A 19,830-nucleotide genomic window follows, 5' to 3' on the forward strand; every position below is an offset into this window, starting at 1 on the left:
ATCCAAGTCTCATCGCCAGTTATAATGCGTTTTATGACACCCAGGTAGTCGGAAAGCATCGTTTCACACACTTCAACGCGACGCCTTTTTTCCAAAAAATCCAATGTTTTCGCTACCAGTCGAGATTTGACGCGCTTGAGGCCCAAAACATCCTTAAAAATGGTATTGGCTGAGCCATTCGATATGCCAACTTCATCAGCAAGGTCTCTAATTGTTAATCGATGGTTTTTCAACACCAAATCTTTGATTTGTTGAACGTGAACTTCGTCGGTTGAGGTTGATGGTCGCCCTGGACGCTCTTCGTCTTCGACACGTTCACGCTTGGAACTCACTATACCACTTGCAAACATTTTTTTTAGACATAGCCTCATCACCAAAGGCTTTCTGCACCATTCTCAATGTATCCGCAGCAGAAAATTGATTCCGTAAACAAAATTTAATACAAATTCTTTGCTCAACAAATTTCAAAATCGCAAAAAACGAAAAACCTTCCTTTTAGCAGCTCACAAAACGACACGTATCTCAAACACTACTGAATATTTTGACATGAGATTTAACATAAATGTGACTGACAGTACTACCAACCTAAAAAAAATAATTCTCCGAATCCTTCGACGCGCGCAATTTAAATTCAAATGTCACCTTATTTTTTGGGCACAGTGACATCCTCGTGCATGTAGTGGGCCATTTCATCGAGACATGCCTCTGTGCATTAATATATAGAAACACGCATAAGTAATTTTTCTAACTTCACATCATCTGTGGAATGGCCATCTTACTAGCCACATCTTCAGACAATGAACAACAGCGTGTGGTTGATCATGAAATCGAGCGCATGCTTTAAGACCACAACAATTTGGAGTTGTTGAAGTAACACAATGCTCAGGGAGGCAGAAACCCAACATCGAAAATATTAAATCTCTTCTGAACCTCTGTGCTCTCTAGTCCCATTTTGAAAGAGGCTGAAAGCTGGTGCACAGTCTTACAGAAAGCAGCTACTAATGCTATATTTTATTTTAATTTGAATATTACGCAAACTTTCCCTCAACGAAATGTCTGCGTCAATCTTCACAGCTGTTATGAAAGCAAGTTGCCCCGAGGTAGTCGCTATGGCGTTAATTGCTTAAATGACATTCATAATGAGACCCACGAGCCACACTAATAACTCAAAAGAGCGCGCGCTCGCGTTGTCTCGCCAACGCAGCAGCATTATTGAGAGTGATGGCAAATTAACACAAAAAATACTTATTAAAATTTTAATTTTATTTTGAATTCGTTTTTTTATTATTTTTTTTTTTCAAAAAGTTTCTGCAGCATTTCAAGCAGTGCAACTAAATGTTCTACTCGAGTAATATACAGCAGCATTTGTATGTGTTTGTTGTGTATTTGCTTGTGCGCGTTTATCTGTCTGTCTCCCACTCAAAGTGGCTTGCGTTAAATACGCCGCAGTGACATATTAAATGCCAACAATTGAAAAATCGGAAGTTAGCAAACTTTCTGCTTTGCTACCCAAGTATTTACTTTCCAGCAATTTAGTTCCATTCTTGCCGCAAGTAGCTTTGGGCCTGCCGTTGTCTCTGTCACCGCGGTGTCTGTCGTTGACTACTTGCTTGTCTCTGAGATTTACTTAAAACTTTCGCTGCCTAATAAATACCACTAACACCCCTTAAACTCGTTACTCTCCTTTCATTTTCAACTCCATCTCACGATCTCTCGTGCACACTCACACAATGCGATATCACTTTAAATGTCTGCGTTGACAGAAATCATATTTAAAAAGTTGAACAAGATTTGCTCGTCATACTTTGCCGTCGGCAAACCAAGCAATTTTTGTACTTAGCAAAGTTTTCAACCCACTCACTCACACGCCCGTTATGAGGAATTAGCTGTGTTCTACACCCGCCAACTTTAGCAAAGAGCTTCTATTCGAACGCTTCCAAATCTCACAATATCCATCCCATGCACTCTCCTAGTTCACCCTCTCTCCTATAGCACTCGTTCATCCATCTTTTTCACTTCCTTCGCAGCCGCTGTCTCACACCTCAACTTAGGCTCACATTGTCCTCGAGCACTCAATCAATTCATCTTCTTTTTACTTTGCAAATCTATGTTTGACTTTTCCTTCGATTCCATTCTTCACTTTCGGGTTCCTTCATTATTATTTTCGCTGCTGGTATTTGAGAAGTGACAAAAGTTTAATGATGCGCTTAAATTCGGGAAGCAGCGCAAAATTAGCCATCGCTATTTCTATGCATTTTGTATGAGCCAGAAAAATAAAAAAAAGAAAGGAAATAATTTAAAAAATTTGGGTAAAAGTTCTCTCACTTTTTGTGTTGATGATTGGCAAAAATGTCAACAAATCTATCGACGAAGTGTAAGACAAAATTAATAAAAGTGTCAGCACTGCATGTTCGCATGAAGAGAACATCTAAGAATATGTACAGAGCATCTTATTCCCAGTCTTATACCCATTTTTGGCAATGTCGCAGGAATTTGACATAACAAAAGCCAGATGTGAAAAGTGGGTTAGCAAAAAGAAAATTGAAAAGTACCATAAAGGGCAGTCAATAAAAGTTTCTTATTTACTCGGCAGTAATTCAAATTTATTTTTGAGATATTTCAGTTTTCCGAAATTATAATGGAGGTAAGGAGTTCAGTATTTCCTTAAACTCTCTCTTCTTTTCAAGACATTCTTTTTTTTCGTTGTTTGTCGCCAATTTGAGATTACAAGTGTAGCTTGATCTTTCTCCACCTGGTCTTTCCAATGGAGTGGAGGTCATCCTTTGCTTCACTCGGCGGGTACTGCGTCAAATACACTCAGAGCTTGACTATTTTCATCCATACGGACGACATGGCTTAGCCAGCGTAGCCTATCCTATCCCTACCCTATCTCTTAATTCGCTGAACTACGTCAATGTTGTCGTATTTCTCGCACAGCTCATTGTTCCATCTGCCGCGGTATTCTCCGTTGTCAATGCGCAAAGGACCATAAATCACCTACAGAATGTTTCTCTCAAAAACTCGTAACGCCGACTCGTCAGATGTTGTCATCGTCTAAGCCTCCGCACCATATAGCAGAACAGGTATGATGAGTGACTTATAGAGTTTTGTTTTTGTTCGTCGAGAGAGGACTTAACTTCTCAATTGCCTACTCAGTACTCAGTTAAGACTGGTTCCAAGATAGACGAAATTATCTACAACTTCGTAGTCATGACTGTCCACAGTGACGTGGGCGCCAAGTCGCGAGTGCGACGACTGTTTGTTTGAGGACAAGAGATATTTTGTCATTCATTCACTACCAGACCCATTTGGTACACTTCTATATCCAGTATGTAGAAAGCAGAACTAATGACGCTGTTGTTGAGGTCAATGATTTTGGCGTACGCCTGCTCTTATAAACGAGTTTACCTCCTCTATTCAGCTCTACAGCTCGATTTATTTTCACCAGGAGTAGATTGAAGAAGTTGCACGATAGGGAATCGCTTTGTCTTAAACCTCGTTTTGTATCGAACGGCTCGGAGAGGTTCTTCCCGATGCTGACGGAGCTTTTAATATTGCTCAAAGTCTGTTTGTACAGTTGTATTAGTTTGCAAGGTTACCAAATTTAGCATAAAGGCAGCCTCTTTTCGTGCTGTCAAAAGCAGCTTTGAAATCGTCGAACAGGTGGTGAGTGTCGTTTCTCTTTTCACGGGTATTTTCTAAGATTTGGCACATATTAAATATCTGGTCAGTTGTTGATTTTCGAGGCCTGAAGCCACACTGATATGGTCCAATCAATTTGTTGACGGTGGGTTTTAATCTTTAACACAATACGCTCTATAGAGAAAAGAAATTTCATTATTTATCGAAAGTCTGGTTGAATACTAGAAGATCTCATTGAGTGTAGCGTTCAATCATTCTCGGATCTTCCAAAGTACATGTATGGTTAAGAGAAGAAATTCTTGAAACAACTTGAAGAATATTTTGGATTCGCAGGGTGTCCACTCCCTCAGACTTGACTGAAGCCCTGACCGGTTCCGAAGGCTATCTACCAAAAAACATTCAGAAGTATTAAATCTAAAGACAAACAGCTACTTCAACAATAAGTTAAGTAAAAGTTCAACGTCTCTCAGGAAGGCCGACACATATTTTCACATACTATAGCTCAGCAAAATACTAGTTAAACTAGACAACTAAATTCTTTTCAAAATCAAAAAAGTCTTGCTTTGGTCGTAATTTCAGTAAAACAAAGAAGATGAGTCTGAGCATTCTAAAGTTTCTCGAAATTTTTTTGTTTATACCTTGAATCTGAGCAGTATATACTAAAATACCAAACTGTTAATATTATTGCGATAGAAAGATAAGAGCTATGCTTAGTTTAAAAGAGCTCAATAGAGCGTATTATACGTGGGTTGCTATATATATTTCTGACCTAATAATGTAAATAGGCATATTTATCAACGAAAATGTTTTTTTATTTTCAATTTTTTTTTTGTCGATTGCTGTTTTGTTTCGGGCTCATACGCATAGATCCATGATTCGTCAGCTGTGACGATCTTATAAACGTCTTTTGAAGCACCGCGATCGTATTTTTTCAGCATTTCTTTACACCAATCCACAAGAGCCTTTTTTTGAGCGATTGTCAAATTGTGCGGGATCCAACGAGAACAAACCTTTTTACGGCCAGGTGTTCATGCAATATCGAATGAATGTATGCTGGTGGGAGAAATGCATAGGCATGCCTCTATCTGAAGGTATGTTACATGACGGTCTTGCATTATCAGTTCACGTACGGCATCGATGTTTTCTGGCACAACGGCTGTTTTTGGATGACCTTCACGGAATTCGTCTTTGAGCGAGCGTCGGCCACGATTGAATTCGTTGTACCAGTTTTTCACAGTGCTATAGGATGGTGCTTTATAGCCATACAAAGATTTTAGTTCATCGATGCACTCTTGTCGTGATAATCCACGTCGAAAGTTGTGAAAAATGATCGCACGAAAATGTTCACGAGTTAATTCCATTTTTTGGCCGAGATGAATTTTTTAATTCCCTGTAAATAAAACATTTCACGATTAAATGACAAAACGTTCTGAGTGATGTTGCTAAAAAATGTCAAACTTTCCAATGGAAATGTCAGATTGCACCTGGCAATACTTAGTGTTGCCCTAGGCCAGAATATATATAGCAGCCCTCGTATAGTAACACATTAATCCCTCATAAATATATTTGAAATAGGTTGAAAACAAGGACAATAATATTCGTACTATACGCTAATCACTTAAGTTCGGCAGTCGCTATGAGGCATTCATTTAAAAAAAAATTCTACAAAAATACTAATCCAAGTTCAGTTCGTCAGAGAATGCGGAGCCAGATTAGTTTAAAGAGCTTGAGATTCTTTTAAATATGTCAGTCTCTTTTATAACAACATTGTTAGGTCTCTTTAGCTGACAACATTTTGGTTACAATTCTTAAAAGAGTACAAAATCTTACTTAATTTCATGCCAACTGCCAAAAAGTCAAGCACATACAAACATTTCGAAACAGATAACCTTATTTAATATTCCACACCAAAATTTTCTCTCAAATTTCCGTTCTTATCGTCGTTATAATTAACAATTTTCATTTAGCATTTAGTATTAACGACCACGTAGAAGGCGACGGAGTCGAATGCAACCCACACAAACCTTCACCGTTACGTGAATTTTCAACCTGCTCATATGTGCGCCACCCACTTTCCTCACACCCTCCACAATGCACCCGCTTCAATGCAATCATTAGGCAAACACGACATTTCGAAATTAGAGGGAAAATTTCGCAAAAAGCTGCAATGATTTTTGGGAGCGCTTCTTACCTACAGGGTTTGTCCGGAAAGTAATAAGACTGAGTCGATTTAAAAAAATTTTTGAAACGATTTTTTACAATTCTTTACAAACTTTCAAAATAGGCTCCTTCTGTGTCGATGCAGCGCTGCCTGCGCGATTTCCAAGCACTTTTAAAGGCGTCACGAAAGGCATTTTCCGGAATAGTTTTGAGAGCCAAGTGCATGCTGGGCGTTGTCGTGGTGCAACTTCCACGTACAACTTGGCGTTGACGATTTGTCCAGGAGGAACAAATTCATGGTGGAGCTTCACACAGAATTTAATTGCGTAGCTCTGCTCTAACGAACGCTGCATTTTGGCTTGCACCACTCAGAGAAACACGTCGCGCAGAAATGTTTGTTCTGGCTCTCCTGGTGCTCGGAGACAACTAACCAGCCCCTAGTTCGTTAGATAGGAACCCCTCTATCGAATGCAGTCGGTGCGTGCGCGCTTCGAAGTACAGTCGCGGCGGAAGAAAATCAGTCCTATTACTTTCCGAACAAACCCTGTATACTCATTTACGCTCTTCCGGCATTTAACCCGTGTCCCTGGCTGCTGCACATCCGCCCACAAAACTAACAAATGCCTTTGGCTTTGCTAGATAAGCACAAACGTAAATTTTTCCCAATAATTTTGTAGAGTATTTAAGGAGAAGTAATTTTGCTGTGCTAAAGTTTTAATTTGTTTGAGAAAGGGTTAATCAAATCATGCTATTCTAATGGAAAGTCGTAATTGTACTATTATTGACACCCTGAATCGTTAAATTTATGTACATAAATATATTAATTCTCCACGGTCTTAGCGAATCTAAATGACTTGTAGTGGATTCAGAGATATTCGTAAAATTATATAAAATATGTATTATTATACTTTGGGGACCATTTTATATATTCATTAAGGTTAGCGATCAGAATAGACATTTATTTTTGATATAGTACAACTCAACATGCGAAGTTCCTTAGAACAGCTTTCCTCATTCTAATGATAATACGAGGACGATATACGAAACACTACGTATACTACTGTGCCCAAAAAATAAGGTGACATTTGAATTTAAACTGCGCGCGTCGAAGGATCCGGAGAATTATTTTTTTTTTAGGTTGGTAGTACTGTCAGTCACATTTATGTCAAATTTCATGTCAAAATATTCATTAGTGTTTGAGATACGTGTCGTTTTGTGAGCTGCTAAAAGTGAGTTTTTCGTTTTTTGCGATGTCGAAATTTGTTGAGCAAAGAATTTGCATTAAATTTTGTTAACGGAATCAATTTTCTGCTGCGGATATGTTGAGGATGGTGCAGAAAGCCTTTGGTGATGAGGCTATGTCTAAAAAAAATTTTTACAAGTGGTATAGTGAGTTCCAAGCCGGCCGTGAACGTGTCGAAGACGAAGAGCGTCCAGGGCGACCATCGACCTCAACCGACGAAGCTCACGTTCAACAAATCAAAGATTTGGTGTTGAAAAACCGTCGATTAACAATTAGAGACCTTGCTGATGAAGCATATGGCATATGGCATATCGAAAGGTTCAGCTAATACCATTTTGAAGGATGTTTTGGGCCTCAAGCGCGTCAAATCTCGACTGGTACTGAAAACAATGAATTTTTTGGAAAAAAGGCGTAGCGTTGAAGTGTGTGAAACGATGCTTTCCGACTACCAGGGTGTCATGAAACACATTATAACTTAAATCTATGCTTACGACCCCGAAACAACCGATCAATCGAGCGAATATCGTGCCAAACGAGAGCCGAGGCCACAAAAATCGCGCCAAAGTCGCTCAAAAATCAAGGCCATGTTGACTGTTTTCTTCGATTATCGTGGTTTTGTGCATTATGAATTCCTTCCAACCGGTCAAACAGTCAACAAGGAATATTATTTGAACGTTATGCGTCGTTTGCGTAACGCTATCCGCCGAAAAAGGCCGGAATTGTGGAAAGACAATTCTTGGTTTTTTCACCACGATAATGCACCATCCCATACTGCCCTCGTAATTCGTGATCATTTCGCCAAAAACTCAACCCATACCGTTCGGCAACCACCGTATTCACCTGGCGCCGTGCGACTTCTGGCTGTTCACCAAGCCACCAGCGAAGACGGAACTGAAGGCCATCCCGGAAAGTGACTACAACCAGTGTTTCGAAGATTGGAAAATCCGTTGGCATAAGTGCATTGAATCTTCAATTACCTTGAAGAGGATGAAATTGATTTGGAAGAATAAATAAAGAATTTTCAAAATAAATCCAATCACCTTATTTTTTGGGCACAGTATTTAGTATTTCCCATTAAGAAAATTCATTTTGAGTGCACGAGACCAGTTTCAGGCTTATGCGTAAGGCGAAGGAAAATTTCAGTCATTATCTTCCAGAAACTGAAACTGGGTGGCGCTGCAACCACTTGATGGATGAAGCCCAGTAACAGTGCACACAAAGATGTATGGGACTAACTAAATGTCAATACACCGATCACATTTTGACGACGGAAGGGCATATAACAGCCATGTTTTTTTTTGCAAAGAATGTCCTGAAATGATATGATGACGGAAGATCACCCACAGTCCAACTATTTCCCTTTTACTTATGCTAACTGGAAAAAATTTTAACACCGTATATCACTAGGAAGCGAGGAAAATAATAAGCACTAGTCTTATAATTAAAAAATCAAATTATCCAGAATTTTTTTTGAGAAAACTTTTAAATTTATTCATCCAAAACATATATAATTGGATATTTTAACTGTGTTTTAAGGCTTAGTGGTAGTCAAAATATTTCTTTGGAAAAGAGCTACAGCTGATCTCCGGGAGCTAATCTCAGAAAAGACGTTTTGCGGTGACCACTAAATCTCTGATCCGGATCCTCGAAAATTAAAAAACCAAACATATTTCGTCCAAGTAATGTTAAATCTAATAGTTAATCGAATAATTAAGCAAAATAAAATTTCTTGATAAAATCGAGAATTATCGGTTTCTTTGAAAACATGATTTTGAGAAAAACGCCTTGTACTTCGAAGTAGCATGAAACGCCTTCTCAAATTAGCGTGTAACTTCAAAAAGATTCGCCGGAACGACATGAAATTTTCAGTGTGTATTCTTAAATATATGTACATACATTAAGAAAAAAAATCTTTTGCAAATTTTAACTGTAACGCCTTAAAATGGAAGTTGCAAATAAATACCAAATTCATCGGGAAGACCAACTGCAATTTCTTGAGCAAGAAAAGCATTTTTTCCGAAATCACGGCCATAATCTCCAATAAAGAAAAATGTTCTTATTTCCCAGAAGCCGAAAAGAAAATAAGACAAGAAAGGAAGGGCTAAGTTCGGGTGTCACCGAACATTTTATACTCTCGCATGATAAAGTGATAATCGAGATTTCATTATCCGTCATTTACATATTTTTCAAATACCGTATTTGTGTAAAGTTTTATTCCGCTATCATCATTGGTTCCTAATGTACATATATATTATACAGAGAAGGCATCAGATGGAATTCAAAATAGCGTTATATTGGAAGAAGGCGTGGTTGTGAACCGATTTCACCCATATTTCGTACATGTCATCAGGGTGTTAACCAAATATTATATACCGAATTTCATTGAAATCGGTTAAGTACATAGTTCCTGAGATATGGTTTTTGGTCCATAAGTGGGCGACGCCACGCCCATTTTCAATTTTTAAAAAAAAGCCTGGTTGCAGCTTCTTTCTGCCATTTCTTCCGTAAAATTTAGTGTTTCTGACGTTTTCTGTTAGTCGGTTAACGCACTTTTAGTGATTTACAACATAACCTTTGTATGGGAGGGGGGCGTGGTTATTATCCGATTTCTTCCATTGTTCAACTGTATATGGAAATGCCTGAAGGAAACGACTCTATAGAGTTTGGTTGACATAGCTATAGTAGTTTCTGAGATATGTACAAAAAACTTAGTAAGGGGCGGGGCCACGCCCACTTTTCCAAAAAAATTACGTCCAAATATGCCCCTAATGCTTAGTTATGACACTTTATAGGTTTTCGGTTTCCGCCATTTTGTGGGCGTGGCAGTCTTGCCCATCTTCGAACTTAACCTTCTTATGGAGGCAAGAAATACGTGTACCAAGTTTCATCATGATATCTCAATTTTTACTCAAGTTATAGCTTGCATGGACGGACGGACAGACAGACATCCGGATTTCAACTCTACTCGTCACCCTGATCACTTTGGTATATATAACCTTATATCTGACTCTTTTAGTTTTAGGACTTACAAACAACCGTTATGTGAACAAAACTATAATACTCTCCTTAGCAACTTTGTTGCGAGAGTATAAAAATTTAAGTTTTTGTGAGGCTTAATAGACTTTGTTTTCCAGGAATTGAAATCTCGATACAGGTACTTATAATGTAGCTTACTTATGACTTTGTTACAGTTATTTTGTACTTTTGTTCGACTTGAACCAAATTTCTAGCAGAAAAAGTTGTATTATCTGAAGAACAAGGCTAAAAAATTACGTTGGCTAGAATTTGGATTTGGCCCTCGCCGAGCTACAATTTTCTGCTCACTAAGCGCTGCAATAGCTCCCAAATATGAACCGGTACAAGCTCGATACTAACCTTAAAACGTATCTGCATTAGCTGTCAGAACCTTACGATATCCTATCAAACTCTTATTTATACTTTTTCTCGTCCTTTTCTTAAAACCACACGGCTTAAGCTGCCAGGCTATATATATTCGCCCGCAGGAAGCGTCTTAACTTTTGCTTATGCATGTGCTTGTGGGTATGTGCGTGATTTCGCGTGCAAATTTTCCGCCAACGCAGCGTAAATGAATTTTTTATTCGCCATTAAAATTCTAATGCACTCGACTGCTGAGTCCACACAGCCACAAAGCGCGTCAGAAAACCGTAAAATCAACTGCCCTGCGAAATGTGCCAACCACTTTTTGGCCATTTGCGAGCATTAAGTTGTGATTTTCGACTATTAGCAAGGCGGTGGAGTGCCGCACGCGGATTTACTGCCACTACCCACGTACTTGGATGTGTGTTAGTGCGAGTGCTTGTGCAACAGTCATTCACTTTAGTTTCGTGCGTGCGTGCAACGGCGCTATTCTCGTAAGCCACTTACTCGCGTTTTACTCAAACGAGAAGCTATGTACTACAAAACTCATTTTAAGCTTACTGCTTTCTTCACTCCTGTCCCCTCTCTTATATAGCGTATAAATCTTGTTCAACTATTTCATATATAATACGTAAACTATATATTTCCTACTTCATCTCTTTGCAGATTATATGCAAGCTCTGTGCAAGAATCACTTTCTGCAGCAACTTTATCGCAAAATCGACGGTGCTGTACTTTGGTCGCAGAACGAACGGAATCTGGATTGCATCATAACATTCCAAACGCATTCGATATTGCAACGTTTCATGTTGCGCTTCGATATGTTGCAACTAGATTGTAATGATCATTTGTATGTCTATGATGGAGCGCACGCTGTTGCCACACCGAAGGTAAGTGCGAGTGTGTGAATTTCTTACAACTTTATTCAGGTGAATATTAGCATGAGTGTGGGCCGGCCGCTCCAATTGCCTGCAGATATACTCATACATTCATATATTTATTGGAGGCACGTGCTTGCAGTTGCTTGGAGTAAGTGAAATGAATGGCTGTTGGGGCACACTAAGTGTGAAGGGATTTAGTTAGTGCACAGAAAAATATTAAAAAACAAAAAACAGAAAAACAGAAAAACGGTTGCACAGAAGCTAAAATAGCCTTAAAAACGTTTCCACAGGTATAGAGTTTGATCGCTTTATGATAGCTATACGTTATAGTTACCTGATCAGAATATTTTAAACGGATATTGTAGCGTTGCCTTAGGCAATAAACCATGCAAAATTTCGGTAAAATATCATGTAAAAAACTAACTTTTCCATTCAATAACTTAATTTTGAACGGTCAGTTTGTATCGCAGCTATATGCTGTAGTGAACCGATTTCGGCGGTTCCGAGAAATGACCTGTTTCTTTGATAGAAAAAGATGTTTCACATGGATATCTCAAAAATCGATGGAGTAATCACATAATCACAGACAGACAAATGTATCAACATGGATAAAACGACACAGCTCTTCATCGAGATCCCTTATTATATATTAGTATTATATAGTAGTATATTATAAGTATTATATATATGTATAAGTATATATATATATGTATATATATATTCGTATCACACTTAATGTACCCTCTTTAAGTTATAAAGTTTGAAAAAGGCAACCATTCCCTTATCAACCAAATAAAAAGAGAAACAGCGCCATCTAGCGGAAGCAAAGTTTTTTGAATTAATAATATTCTTCAAGTGGCGTAATAAGGTCAATGCGATTATAATTGCATAATATTTATATAGCTTCCTATAACTACGACCAGAACGCCAACTAACGGATTATACGACATTTAACATCGTCGACATTTGAAACAAACATTTGAAAATTCCAGCTTATGTTGCATATACTACTGTGCCCAAAAAATAAGGTGATTGGATTTATTTTGAAAATTCTTTATTTATTCTTCCAAATCAATTTCATCCCCCTCAAAGTAATCCCCTCCCGATGCAATGCACTTATGCCAACGGATTTTCCAATCTTCGAAACACTGGTTGTAGCCACTTTCCGGGATGGCCTTCAGTTCCGTCTTCGCTGCGGCTTGAATCTCCTCTATCGTATAAAAACGGTGTCCCCGGAGCGGTCTTTTGAGCTTGGTGAACAGCCAGAAGTCGCACGGCGCCAGATCAGGTGAATACGGTGGTTGCGGAACGATATGGGTTGAGTTTTTGGCGAAATGATCACGAATTACGAGGGCAGTATGGAATGGTGCATTATCGTGGTGTAAAAACCAAGAATTGTCTTTCCACAATTGCGGCCTTTTTAGGCGGATAGCGTTACGCAAACGACGCATAACGTTCAAATAATATTCCCTGTTGACTGTTTGACCGGTTGGAAGGAATTCATAATGCACAACACCACTATAATCGAAGAAAACAGTCAACATGACCTTGATTTTTGAGCGACTTTGGCGCGATTTTTTGGTCTCGGCTCTCTTTTGGCACGATATTCGCTCGATTGATCGGTTGTTTCGCGGTCGTAAGCATAGATCCAAGTCTCTTTTCCAGTTATAATGCGTTTCATAACACGCTGGTAGTCGGAAAGCATCGTTTCACACACTTCAACGCGACGCCTTTTTTCCAAAAAATTCAATGTTTTCGGTACCAGTCGAGATTTGACGCGCTTGAGGTCCAAAACATCCTTCAAAATGGTATTGGCTGAGCCTTTCGATATGCTATATGCCATATACTTCATCAACAAGGTCTCTAATTGTTAATCGACGGTTTTTTAACACCAAATCTTTGATTTGTTGAACGTGAGCCTCGTCGGTTGAGGTTGATGGTCGACCTGGACGCTCTTCGTCTTTGACACGTTCACGGCCGGCTTGGAACTCACTATACCACTTGTAAACATTATTTTTAGACATAGCCTCATCACCAAAAGCTTTCTGCACCATCCTCAATGTGTCCGCAGCAGAAAATTGATTCCGTTAACAAAATTTAATGCAAATTCTTTGCTCAACAAATTTCGACATCGCAAAAAACGAAAAACTCACTTTTAGCAGCTCACAAACGACACGTATCTCAAACACTAAAGAATATTTTGACATGAAATTTGACATAAATGTAACTGACAGTACTACCAACCTAAAAAAAAATAATCATTCTCCAAATCTTTAGACGCGCGCTGTTTAAATTCAAATGTCGCCTTATTTTTGGGCACAGTAGTATTATTCAAACTTACAAAAGTAGAGACTACCAAGTTTGTTGCATATCGCCATAGTTCACTACTCTTCAGTACTTATGCTAAAGTAAACCTTGGCGAATCCTTAACTCTACATTTCCAAAAGATATTATTATGGGATTTATTCCAATTCGACTTATAAAATTGTCACAAGAACAGCATAGTTTCATTCAATAGACCAAGCCAGACTATATATTATGTAACTAGAGGTTCTCTTTCACGAACGAAATCGTCATAATTCGTCATTAACAAACGGTACATAATATTTTTTTTATTATTCTGCCGATGTGTCCCGTCGATGTGATGGTTAGTGGCCGGAAAATGATGTTATTCTATTTTTATAGACCGGACTTGTCAGGAACTTATTCCTCTACGACCATAATTGGCTACTGCTCCAACAGTCTAATTAGTTCAGCAAGTTTCTATCTTCATTTACATCCAAAAGTCGACGAATAATGCGTATCGTGGCAGCCAAAGAACACCATTTTTGTAACTGTTAACTGCTGTTTTAAACGATTGCTTCTGATACCTATTAAATTCCCCTTTACCTTATACTTTTTATCTTCTTCTCTCAAAGTCCTTGGTATTTATTGTCTGACTCAGCCGTCTAGTAAGGATAAAGAAGTTCATCCTGAACTTTCTCTCGAATACCATAATATTAGTCCAACCAAGCTATCTAAAAAAGACAGAGCAGTTTCTCAGAATCTTTTCTGGATATAGCATTTATGGTCCGACTCTACTGTTGGAAAAAGTAGAAGATTTTATATCAAAGCATAACTCTTTGGAACAAATTTTTGAGGTAGTTATAGGACTAGAAACTATATTTTCGCTTTGAAAGACTAGACGAAATATTGATAATATTGAAATCAAGTCCGTTGTCAATATAGCGAGGTCTGATTGAATTGCACGGAGACGTGGACTGACCCCATGTTATGGATATTCAAAATATTTGGTACTAAAAACAACATTTTCTGATGAGGATGTATCTGCGTAGAGGTTTAGTTCCAAAGGCAGCTGCAACTTATAAAGTTTATGGGTACGGATTACCGTGAATTTTCAAGAAAAATGATCATGACCCATCTTCAAGTATCTTCATATTCTGCAACTAGTTGTTGTATACGCTCCGAAAAAATTAGCTAACTATATGGGCTAATGGGGGCTCATACTAATTAGAACAAACGGTTTTGAGTGCTTTGTAGAGACCAAACCTTTAACAAAGCTTTATGGAATTTAGATTTAGAGAATATAAAATTTGCAGGAGATTTTCAGGAAGACTCAACCAAATCGATGGTACTGAACAAGATACATGGGTAATAAGGTCCATTGCAGGTGTAGTCTATAAAATTGTTTCGCTGGCTTTAAGCTTTACACAACTATAGTTATTTATAGTTGACTTTACAACAACAAATATTCCACCCAAATTTCTCCGAGTGCAGAGCAGTACTTTTGAGATCTCAAAAAGCGCATCAGCACATTCGCGATGTGATAACTCACCAAAACAAAAACAAAAATAAAGTATATGGCGAAGCCAAATAACTGGAGCATACAATATTCGCGCGTCAGGAGGCAAAAAGTACTTGACTTTACAGTAGTAGAGATTTCCAAATCAATGGTGGTGGCACGTCCAGAGAGAAACTGGCGGCACGTAACCACTTGCACGTACGCGGTACTCGCGACGCGTCAAACTGCAACCATGCCACAGTGCATTTGGACACAATGTCTAATCTACATGTGAATGAAGATAACCTGTTATAAATACAGACGGACATATAACACATAACTTACATATATATGTATGTTAAACATAAATGCACATACATATATGTGTTGCAAGTAGTTGTGTGTGTTTCTTTTATTAAACCGCGCTAAAAAGCCAACGCGGGCGTCTACGCCGGGAGTTTTGAAAGTCAAGCTTTTTGAAGAATTTCGCCAACTCAATAATGCAATATCACCGCAAATAACACGAGACGCAGAGAGCAATGAACTAAAGAAACAAACAGCCTCGGCGAACAGGTGAGACGTGTCTATAGTAGCGTAGTGAGGTAAAGCGATGTGCTTGGTGAAGGCTATTTACATATGAAAGTGTATGAGTAGACTCTGTGGTTAAGTGTCTTTTATCTTCTTCATCTTGGTTTTTCCTTCACTAGATTTTGCTCGGGTTGATAATGACCCAGCCATTTCTTAAGAGAAATTCGAAACTGCAAATGAAACTAAGGCTTTTGCTTTGATATTTCCATGGAAATACATTCTTCAGGCCCTTCCATCGCCAAATCGTAACGCATACTTTCTGAGCTTTGGTGCCTGAAAACTTTCGAAATACATATTCTAACTCTATAACCTCTCATTGTATCTCCAAATATTATTTAGAGCTCTTCAAAACTTCACACAACTCTTTACTTCATCGTAAGCAAAATTCGGCAGAGGAAGGACCGCTATTCCCATTGCTGAAAATGACCGGTGGTCACATTGTCCCATAATGAAAATCCACCAATTTCCACGGGTGGTCCCATTGTCCCAAATCGTCAAAACATAAATGTCCACCGGTGCTACACGCGGGGCTCAAAGTGTTAAAGCCAGCACATATGCAAATAAATGCTTCTGACAGATTTCTCTTGAGTCTCTCCAGAAAGTTTGCGCATTTCCAAAAACTTTATGTTCCACAAGCTCAAAGCTCCATATATACCATAAAATGCAAACCAGTTTGAACAAATTTAATTTAATTTAATTTAGCGCACACTGCGATCTCCTTTATTTTGGTTTAGTCAGAGTATATTTTAAGTTAACATAGCGACTTGTTCAACTTATCCTCCCATATTAGATGAGTAATCCAACAATAATGCTATTGTTACTCAAAACTTCTTATTATTGGATAATGGTACATTATTTCGATCATCTTGTATTGAAGACTTGTTCTTATAAATGGATGTGATTTTCATAGAACACATACTACTGTGCCCAAAAAATAAGGTGACGTATTTATTTTGAAAATTCTTTATTTATTCTTCTAAATCAATTTCGTCCCCTTCAAAGTGATCTCCTCCAGATGCAATGCACTTATGCCAACGGATTTTCCAATCTTCGAAACAGTGGTTGTAGTCATTTTCGGGGATGGCCTTCAGTTCCGTCTTCGCTGCGGCTTGAATCTCCTCTATCGTATAAAAACGGTGTCCCCGGAGCGGTCTTTTGAGCTTGGTGAACAGCCAGAAGTCGCACGGCGCCAGATCAGGTAATACGGTGGTTGCGGAACGATATGGGTTGAGTTTTTGGCGAAATGATCACGAATTACGAGGGCAGTATGGGATGGTTGCATTATCGTGGTGTAAAACCAAGAATTGTCTTTCCACAATTCCGGCCTTTTTTAGGCGGATAGCGTTACGCAAACGACGCATAACGTGCAAATAATATTCCTTGTTGACTGCTTGACCGGTTGGAAGGAATTCATAATGCACAACACCACGATAATCGAAGAAAACAGTCAACATGACCTTGATTTTTGAGCGACTTTGGCGCAATTTTTTGGTCTCGGCTCTCTTTTGGCACGATATTCGCTCCATTGATCGGTTGTTTCGGGGTCGTAAGCATAGATCCAAGTCTCATCGCTAATTGTAATGCGTTTCATGACACCCTGGTAGTCGGAAAGCATCGTTTCACACACTTCAACGTGACGCCTTTTTTCCAAAAATTCAATGTTTTCGGTACCAGTCGAGATTTGACGCGCTTGAAACCCAAAACATCCTTCCAAATGGTATTGGCTGAGCCTTTCGATATGCCAACTTCATCAGCAAGGTCTCTAATTGTTAAGCGGCGGTTTTTCAACACCAAATCTTTCATTTGTTGAACGTGAGCTTCGTCGGTTAAGGTTGATGGTCGCCCTGGACGCTCTTCGTCTTCGACACGTTCACGGCCGGCTTGGAACTCACTATACCACTTGTAAACATTTTTTTTAGACATAGCCTCATCACCAAAGGCTTTCTGCACCATCCTATCTATTCAAAAAGAAAACAAACACTCTAAATGTCATCTTACATAACGATATTAGTATGAGGTGACTTAAAGGAATTAAATCGAATGGTAATTTATGAAATGAAGTTTTGTCAAATAGGTAGTGTTGAACACGGTTTAATTTTTGATCTATTTCTCATATGTGTTACCTACATCGCTGGAGTATGGGATATTATCCTGAAACTTCAACTTGCAATGTTTTCACCGAGTTTTGTTGACATTGCCTTAAAAGTTTATATTCCATTCGAGGTTTTCTAATTAAAAAAAAAAACTCAGAAACGTCACATTTATTCTAATAATCTTTTTCAAATGTTGTCCGCAGCTGCGTCTCAGATGGTCCATCCATTGAGTACAATTTTCGATGATTTGTTCAAACATTTCGATTGGTAACTAGCGAATAACACGTCTCCAAGACCTGAAACGAAGCGGGATTGTCTGCATATCCCCCTAGGGAAAACTCTAACGGTGTGATATCACACAATCTTGATCGCCAATCGACCGGCCCAAAACGTGAAATTATCTGCACACCAAAGTGTTCTCTCAATAAATCCATTGATCCATTGATTGATGCGATGTGTGTGAAGTGATGCCATCTTCTTGAAACCAAATGAGATCACGAGCTTCAATCTAAGATGGTTACGTTCTCACCGGCTTTGTTTTTGAAATATATTAACCGATATTTTCACCGGGCCACAAGCCGCACTAAACCGTTGTTTCTCTGAATGAAATGGAAGCTCTTCAATTTTTCACATAACTCTTCGACCGAAACGCGGCAATTTTCTTGTTTACATACCCATCGAGCCAGAAATGGCTCTCATCGCTAAACAAAATTTGGCTCGAGAACGAAAGATCTTCTTAGAACTTTGCAAGAGCGAATAAAGCTTCAGTTCATTCTGTAGTTGTGACGATAGTCTAATTTTGACCAGATACACAAGCAGCTCGGTGTACCAAGAACCTTAAGTACAGTCAAACAGACACTCAAACTATGAAGTCTGTAACGCTTACAAGCAAGCAAATATTGGAGAGCCTATAAAGAAATAATTATACCCTGAACAGGGTTTTAAGTTGGTCATGAAGTTTGTAACACCCAGAAAGAAGCGTCGGAGAGCCTATAAAGTATATACATATATAAATGATCAGTATGTTGAGCTGAGTCGATTTATCCATGTCCGTCTGTCTATCTGTCCGTCCGTCCATCCGTCTGTCTGTATATATACGAACGAGTCCCTCAGTTTTTAAGATATCGTTTTGAAATTTTGCAAACGTCATTTTCTCTTCAAGAAGCTGCTTATTTGTCGGCACTGCCGATATCGGACCACTATAACATATAGCTGCCATACAAAATGAACGATCGGAATCAAATGCTTGTATGGAAAACTTTCACATTTGACAAGATATATTCACGAAATTTGGTATAGATTATTTTCTAATGCAAGAGAGTAATATTTGAAGAAATTGTTCAGATCGGTTAACTATAGCACATAGCTGCCATATAAACTGAACGATCGGAATCAAGTTCTTGTATGAAAAACTTTCACAGTTGACGAGATATATTCACGAAATTTGGTATATGTTATTTTCTAAGGCAATAATGTAATTTTCGAAGAAATTGTTTAGATCGGTTAACTATAGCATATAGCTGCCATACAAACTGAACGATCGGAATCAAGTTCTTGTATGGACAACTTTCACATTTGACAAGATATATTCACAAAATTTGACATATGTTATTTTCTAATGCAAAAGAGTAATATTTGAAGAAATTGTTCAGATCGGTTAACTATAGCATACAGCTGCCATACAAACTGATCTATCGGAATTTGACAAGATATATTCACAAAATTTGGTATATATTATTTTCTAAGGCAACTATGTAATCTCCGAAGAAATTGTTCAGATCGGTTAACTATAGCATATAGCTGTCATACAAACTGAATGATCAGAATCAAGGGCTTGTATGGAAAACTTTTGCATTTGTCAAGATAAATTCACAAAATTTGGAATAGATTATTTTCGAAGGCAACAATGTAATCTCCGAAGAAATTGTTTAGATCGGTTAGCTATAGCATATAGTTGCCATACAAACTGAACGATCGGAAAAAAGTTCTTGTATGGAAAACTTTCGCGTTTGACAAGATATATTCACGAAATTGGGTATAGATTATTTTCTAAAGCAACAATGT

General features: G+C 38.4%; 1 protein-coding gene across 2 annotated transcripts in view; it reads left to right on the plus strand.

Annotated features, from left to right (window-relative positions):
* Positions 1-19,830, plus strand: part of LOC120777402 — a 235,534-nt gene that overhangs the window by 164,551 nt on the left and 51,153 nt on the right. For both annotated transcript variants that reach the window (XM_040108701.1, XM_040108700.1), the window contains one exon: positions 11,090-11,313. In XM_040108701.1, coding sequence (XP_039964635.1) covers positions 11,090-11,313 — 224 coding nt within the window. The remainder of the gene's footprint in view (positions 1-11,089; positions 11,314-19,830) is intronic.

Source organism: Bactrocera tryoni, chromosome 5 (genome assembly GCF_016617805.1).
Source record: "Bactrocera tryoni isolate S06 chromosome 5, CSIRO_BtryS06_freeze2, whole genome shotgun sequence".
NCBI lineage: Eukaryota > Metazoa > Arthropoda > Insecta > Diptera > Tephritidae > Bactrocera > Bactrocera tryoni.